The sequence below is a fragment of the Amia ocellicauda genome, chromosome 9 (genome assembly GCF_036373705.1).
Source record: "Amia ocellicauda isolate fAmiCal2 chromosome 9, fAmiCal2.hap1, whole genome shotgun sequence".
NCBI lineage: Eukaryota > Metazoa > Chordata > Actinopteri > Amiiformes > Amiidae > Amia > Amia ocellicauda.
The window spans coordinates 20878607-20886408 of NC_089858.1; the positions used below are offsets into that span (position 1 = coordinate 20878607).

General features: G+C 38.2%; 1 protein-coding gene across 1 annotated transcript; it reads right to left on the bottom strand.

Moving 5' to 3' along the window:
• Positions 1-248: 248 nt before the first annotated feature.
• On the bottom strand, positions 249-7591 carry dnaja2a (DnaJ heat shock protein family (Hsp40) member A2a). Its single transcript, XM_066713702.1, has 9 exons — positions 7434-7591; positions 5946-6005; positions 4797-5020; positions 4306-4386; positions 3962-4095; positions 3658-3854; positions 2528-2672; positions 2241-2368; positions 249-2104 (listed from the first exon to the last, which is right to left on the bottom strand). Exons 1-9 carry the CDS (start codon positions 7509-7511, stop codon positions 1916-1918), a joined length of 1236 nt encoding a protein of 411 aa, XP_066569799.1. The 5' UTR covers positions 7512-7591; the 3' UTR covers positions 249-1915.
• Between the last annotated feature and the right edge of the window lie 211 nt (positions 7592-7802).

Consider the following 7802-nt stretch of genomic DNA (forward strand, 5'->3'; position numbering starts at 1 on the left):
ACACAAGTTTTTTTCCATGGCATATAATGTAGAAACATCAAAGACTAACTCAAATGTAAGTTTACAGTTCAAATGAATACAATTAGATATTGCTTCTACAAACTATATTAGTAGAACACACTTCCAACAGTCATTAATGGCCTGCTTGTGGTTTTCAAACCTGATAAGACTCTAAGGGGTACCAAGTGTTGTATTACTTTAAATGCTTTTATAAAATAGAACATGCAATGATAGAGAATATTAAATACTTAAGTCAACATGTCACAGATTTATTTTATTGTACAAGTAAACATGAACAAACATGTGCATCAACACTGAAAATTTAGATCAATTACAAGATCATGTTCTACAGAACAGGCTTCTAAAGTTTGGATAAATGCAGAATATAGTCTGCAATCATTTTCAGGTTAATGTAATCCTTTACACTAGGGTCTGTCCAAGTGCTGATAAATTCAGTAACTCTGCCACAAAGTGATCTGTTCTTGTGGGGAAAGGAAACGCCACATTACATTTATAAGGTTTAAAACCATTCCTAATCTCTAGGAAGGTGACATTGAAAGCATCTAGGCAATTCATATTTAAAGCTTTTGCATTAAATAATATAGGACAAGTGCAGTACACATTAATGGATACCTTCAGGACAAGGTATATTTTATAAATTGGTGTATGCATTTTGAAGTTGTATACATAACAGAAAACTATTTCAAAAACTGCTCAATTTAACTTAAATACAATAGGAATAATTACATTAGTAAATTATCTAGAGTCACTGGGTTGCACATGACTCTTAACAGGAGTCTTAAACTGACCTTCATGCTGGAAAGTTCTTGTTCACGTGAAAGGTCACCTCTCACAGCCAGTGTGTTAACCTTTCCTCATGGTCATAATACCCAGCATAATCCCATCTAGTTAATTCACACACATTCAGCTGTTCAGAAGTTTTCCAGACTTCAAATATGAAGAAAAACAAATTTCTATCAACAGCTCACTTAGCAGATCAGAAAAAGTTGCTATAGACCTTCCAATGAAATGTATTTTGGCACTACCTCCAATTTCTACAAGAAAAAAAAGGGAACACATTCCAACAATTTTATTTTCCTTTTGTTATTACCAAATTAGATGTAATGACTAATATCTGCTAGAAGTGCCAGCTTGAGAGCCATGCTAATTTTGGAATAGATACACTTTAGATTTGAAAAGCCATTATTGGCAAGGCTTAGATAGTCTACAGAACATGGATGTTTTTGTACCTTGCACCATGGGCAAACAGACTACTCAAATAACATGCTGTATTGCTCAAAGATTTTAAAGATTTTATTTAACAACTTCAGAAACCTTTCACAGAAGTAAAATTCCTACATCTGGATTCCCCCTATATCTCTTAATGGCTTCACTCATTTAATGATACTTATCAGTGCAGAAAACCAATTCTTTCTAACATGCACCTGGGATAAGGACAGATACAAGCTATGAAATTGTTTATTCGATTTACTAGCAGCTTATGTGACTGCAGCCAATATAAAGCTTAATAGTTTCTGTTCATACACAAGTTGTTCCCCCCCTCCCCAAATTTAAAATATATAGAAAGAAATCTACAAAGAAAACAATGTAAAAAAAGAAAAAGCACAGATACAAATACAGACAAACCTAAAAATGTGGTGGTGAATGTCTTATCTTAGGATTTCTCTCCCCTACTCAGACCTCTGTGACAAAGTTCTGAGTTTGAGCAAAACTTCTGCTTGTATGTTAAGTTTATATTAACTCTGTAAATACTATGACAAAAAAAAAGTTACACTTAGAGCAAAAAGAAATTACTTGTTGATCCAATCTGGATTGTTCATGAACTCATTTCAATTCCAACCCAATCAAAATCTGAACCACCCTCTTTTTCGTGCAACTTATTTTTCTCAAGTGTTTACTGGTGAGCACACTGCACCCCTGGACCATGATGCCCACTCTCGTCATCAGAGCTATCATTGTAGGCTTCACGCCTGTGTCCTCCTGCTGAACCATGACTGGTGTCATAATCCTGAAGATCAACCTCTTCTGCTTCTCCACAGACATTTGGGGCTTCTGCTCTTGCTGGAAGCAAGTCCTCAAGTTCCTGTAAGGGGGGGGGTAGAGAAATATATATATATATTTTTTTTAAACCAGTATGGTATATTAAGATTAAAATGATCAAATATTTGCCAAATTTGCTTTTGCAAATACAAAGATTTATTTTTTTATTTTTTATTTACCGTCAGTTTTTCTGGGCTGATCCAATTATTGTCTGGGAACTGTACATCAAATTTAATATACAGATCTCCTTTCTCAAATGGGTTACGATATTGTGGCATTCCTTCACCTCGCACTACCCGGACTGAACCTAAAATAAATCAGATGTTGGGGTGGGGAGGGAAGAAAGTTAATCGTTGTAATAAACCAAAATAAAAATTAAAACCCATGCATTTCATTTAATATGAAGTGGCTTAAAAAATTTTACATCCATTCAATCTCCTGAAAAGATCAACTATCAGATGCATACCTGGCTCAATAACTTTTCCTGGAGGGTACTTGACAACAATCTGTCTTCCATCTAAGTGTTTCAATGTGAACTGGAATCCACAAAGTGCTTCAACAAGGCCGATCTTATGGGTCATGTGCAAGTCGTTTGCCTCTCGTCTATACGTCTGAAGAAAACGGGTAATTTACAAATCATTAGAAAGACTAGGGCATTCACTGAATATAAACTTAAAAAGTATTTTTAAATACATGTTTTCATGACTGCTAAAAGGCTTTTAGTGAAGAAACTGCAAGAATCAGAAAGCAACTGAATACAAACTGCTAAAACATCAAGATTACTGTAATAAAATGGTGTCATTTTGTAGATACTTGACAGTATTGCTGCCTCTCCAATTGAATACAGAATGCCAGAAACATGTGTTTTTATAGTTATTTAAAGCAGTCTTCAAAGCAACAGACAAGGTGTGGAGGTGACAAGGTTTTGCAGTAACAAAATTCAAAACATAACTCAAGGATTAGAGGACATGCCACACATTTCATAGCCTTCGGTAATGCAGAATATTTAGAACACAAACAGGGGTGAGATTTTAGAGATGGTCACTGGATTAATTAATGCCTATGAACAGCATGTTGCTTGCTCAAACAATACAGTTGGTCTCCCAAAAGGATTGCAGGACAGATCGGAAAGAGGTCTACATAGCCAGCTGGCCACAGGATCTCTTATCTAAAGGGGAGGGCTGGCCCATCGCTGTATTCACTGTGTGAAGTGGTTTGCCCTTTAGTGAAATAAATCAAGGTTTCACAGCTATAGGTTTCCATACATTTACTTTACATTTTAAGATGGAAAGCCATTCACAATAGTACTTCAACAGCATTTACTGCTCATTTTTGAACATTAACATTCATACAGCAAAAGTATTCTAATTCTAGTAATTCTGCAAAGATTTACAATAAACCCAAACAGTCACTGCTGTCATATAAAAATAAATCAAATTTGTAAGTATTTTCACATTGGGAAATTGAAGAGGTTTAAGTGGAATGTTGATATTTTGCTAAAATATTCACATTAAAACAAAAAATAGGGAAAACTGCCATCAAAAAGCTGTTGTGTAATCTCAAACAATACTGATGGACCTAGTTCACAAGCCTTACTTCATGCTCCTTTTCTTGCAGAATAAGGACAATGTCTCCAGGTTCCACACCAGGTGCCTGGTCAGCTTCTCCACCAAAGGTAATCTTCTGCCCATGTTTCATGCCTTTGTCTACATGAACTTCCAGAATCTTTACTTCCTTGACCACTTTTTTACCCTCACACTTTTTACAGCGATCCTTTTCATTGATGACCTCACCTACCATGAAACAATGACATTTGTATTAGATTTATATGGCAGAAATAGGAGCAACCAAAACCAAACTATTGCATGCATTATGAAATCAAATAAAAATGAAATTTTACCTTCACCATTACAATCAGAACAAACTGACTGCATCTGTTGGACCATTCCAGGAGCTAACTGTCTAATCATAATACGCATACCACGGCCTCGGCAAGCCACACACTTCTGAACGGCTCCTGTTTTTCCACCCTGGCTGCAGTAATAAAGAACAAGACCCAGTTACAATCCACTAGCTTTGAACATCAGCCTTATTTTATCTGCCAATACTTTGGACTGCTGCAGTATTTCTCTTCCATTTGATACCAAAACTTTGAATTTTACCTTTTCAGGTCAGCATTTTACATTAGAAAATCTTACCCAAAACAAACAATTGTCAAATGGGAAATTAACCAAGTGCACTTACCCATTACAGGCACTACAGAGCACATTCTTGCTTAATTGTAGTTTTGTTGTCTTTCCATTGTAAAGGTCTTCCAATGAAACTCTATTGTGGAGAGAGAGATAGATGGCAGTTGGTTTAAAACACAATGAACAAAACATAGTCCTGTGGATTTTTATAATATGCTGGAACCCTCCTATCTTCATCAGCCTTAATTTATTTCATATCTAGCTCTGTGTAAGCACACATTTCTGCATTGAAAAATACTGCACTCATCAAGGTTATTCGACTGGTAGAGTGAATTTAAATATTTCCACTGGAAACAAACTTTTATACTATCTTGAAACTGGGCCACATGAAAATTAGTCACATGACCTTCCCAATATCAATCTTTGCAGCACCAATGCAGGAATACATCTTCCATTTACAGCTGAAGTATAATCATTAGACAAAGATGGTTTACAATTGCTTCAATGGAAGACAAAATTCCCTCCCAGTGTCAAAAGTATACTTACTTAAGAGGATGAACCATATCTTCACCTCTTCGTCTTCCATTTCGGTTCCTGCTTTGTCCACCCATGAACCCAAACAGCCCCCCTCCAAAAATGTGGGAGAATATATCGTCCATTCCCCCACCTCCTCCACCACCTTCCCGCAGACCCTGCTCCCCATATCGATCGTACAGCTCTCTCTTCTCTGGGTTGGACAGGACTTCATAAGCAAAGCTTATTTCCTTGAACTACAGAAAGAAAAAAAGTCAGAATATCAGGTAAGCAAATTTCAATTCATTTTTATCATTCTTCAACAACATTCTTGTGCTTGTGTAATGGGGCTCATTTGTGCCTTAATGAGCCTGTTACATAGAAATGTAACCCCTCAGTAAAAAGTAGTGCAGTGTTAAGCCTCCCGTGGTAGGAGGCCTGGCCTTTTAGCGTAGAGGGCTTAACACTGTACTGTACTGCACTGGAGCCGCTGCGGTGCGGAGCGCTCGGAGGGGCGCCGGTGGTGCGTGGTTCGAATCCCGGGCAGGGAGCTCCGACCCACATCGGCTACACTTGGATGTCTCCAGATCTTAAATTTTAGCATTTTATGCCTGAATTTATTCCAGGACTACTTCTGTTCCACAAACTACAGATAAGAATCTGAATATAAGAATATTTAAATGGACTAATACAAGTAGATCCACTTTGCTGTACCACAGACTTCAAAAGGGGCTTTCCAAAGGCCACAATTATTTCCCTAGTGTATTAGTTCAACAAAAAGTAATTGCAGGCTAATGAACTCGGGCAACGATTTTTCTGTTAGTACCAACACAATTTCACAATGGTCCATTTATTGACCAGTGACCAAGGTGAACTTAAAAACTTTACACTCTGCATAGATCTGTCCATTAAAAAAAATAAAAAAATAGCCACTACAGTTACCATTTAAGAGCAGAAGGATGGAAGGAGAATTGATCACTGTAACAAGTTAGTCAAGAGGGATTATGTGCATCAGAGGGGAAACTAAACCACAGATATTCACATTACAAGGTCAAAAAATCACCTGGAAAAGTTAACACTAAGTGGCACTTGCATGTAAAAATAATATTTTCTTGTGAAAAGGATAAGTTCAGAAATTATTAGAAGACATTCATACACCTGTTCAAAGTAAATCCTCCTTACCTTATCGCCAGCATTTGGATTCTTGTCAGGATGGTATTCCTTTGCCAACTTGCGGTAGGCCTACAAGTAATAGAAGTCAGCAATAAATTAAATTAGTGAATTATTACATCTATCAAACTCAGCATGCTCTTCTAGCTAGAGTGCAAAGGTATGCCATTTTTCATTTCTCTGCAGTCAACCCATTCAAGCTAGGACCAGGGGATCAGATAATGAGAGAAAAAAAAAACACTTCCTGCAATTATAAAACATCAGTCTATGTCCAGCTAACAGATGACAATTGTAAAGTTTCAAATGGCTATTCTATAAACTTATAAATCAGGGAATTCTCATATTACACCTCATGCAACCATCAATAAATTACAAAATACATATTCATGTTAAGGTGCAGACCTTACGTTAGGATCACCACTACAAATATAATTGCAGTTATCTGAAAGTTAACATACAAATACTTTAATCTCTGGTATAAAACTGGTGGTCAATGTCAAGTGCACCAACTCGATTATAGTGGAAAAAAAAGGTTCCAGATCAATGAAGTACATTTTTAAGTCTGGCATTTAAGGCGGCAAACTCGATGCACATTTTTCCACATTATCTTGTGTTGATTTCAGGGAAGTGCTTATGTTCACAGGAAGTGAAACCAAAAATACGTTACCTTACCAAGCCAGGTATTTCAGAGCCCAATACCATGAAAATGGATCAAAAGCAGGCAACGCTTTAAAGGTGTTGTTAGACTGAATGACAAACTAGTGTGTTTTCCTCAGTTTATTTTGTGAGGTAATGATAATGTGCACACACTTCCATTTTGTCACAAGCATGGGAAGAGGTCTAAATACGAAGGCCTAAAAATGTGCATCAAGGAAAGGAAAGAGAAAAATAATAAGAGTCTCACAACCATCGCGTATTTTCATTTTAAGACAAAGAGCAATGGAAATTACGAAAGGCACCATTAAAGACTTTAAGCTGCAATTAAAAATAACAAAAAGTGTGGTCAAAGCTGATCTACAATCTGCGACTTATGTTCATTTTTCACAGGCGAATACTGTCCATGTTTACAACCCTTTATCGCCATTTTCCGGTTTCCCTTTCCAGACATATTTTCTACTTATTTTGGAGGTCCATTTCAGGTGAAAAATGAAAAACAGGCACCAACGTCATTTCATTGTTACATATCTTACTGCTCAATAAAGCAGTTCACCGGCGTACATGGACCTGGCTAGGCCGGTTAACTCGGCGGTTCCGGGAAAGATAGCCCGGCTTCACCGACAAAGCGGTTGCGTAAGGACGGCGGGGCGAGGGGCAGACACCGGCACAGGGGCGACTGTGTTTCTTGTTCAGCCGGGCCTGGGCGCTATTAAAACGGATCAGACTACTAGGCCACATTATTAACCGCTTCCTGCTACTACACCATCCCTGGGCAGTCGCCGTCGCTAAGGGAACCGGCCCGGCCCCGGCCCCGGCCCCGGCCCGCTCCCGCACACACGGTACCTTTTTCAGCTCGTTTTCAGACGCGTTGGGGGGCACCCCGAGGATGTCGTACAGTTTAGTATCAGCGACGTTCGCCATGATGGAGCTCGGAGAAGGACCTTCTGCCAGGGAAGCGGAGGAGAGAAAGAGGAGCCGGCCGGAAACGTCACACGCAGTGCGTCAACTTTAACCTTCCTGTGTTGCGTCATTGCGTCACCTTCACCATGCGGAGCCCACATGGTTGTGGCTAAGGAAAAAGTGCGGAACGCTAACAATCGATATGTCTTTATATACTTTATATGATTCCATTATAAAATAGTGTTTTGTGTTAATCGTATTCCTTAAATAAATCACACGGCGAGGAGGTTGTTTGTCTATAGCTGGTGTTTT

Coding starts and splice junctions, on each gene's coding strand:
- dnaja2a (XM_066713702.1), bottom strand. CDS start 7,511: ATGGCGAACGTCGCTGATACTAAACTGTACGACATCCTCGGGGTGCCC. Junction 2,673..3,657: donor TGCAAGAAAAGGAGCATGAA/GTAAGGCTTGTG, acceptor CGTTTTCTTCAG/ACGTATAGACGAGAGGCAAA. Junction 2,105..2,240: donor TCAGCCCAGAAAAACTGACG/GTAAATAAAAAA, acceptor CCCCCCTTACAG/GAACTTGAGGACTTGCTTCC.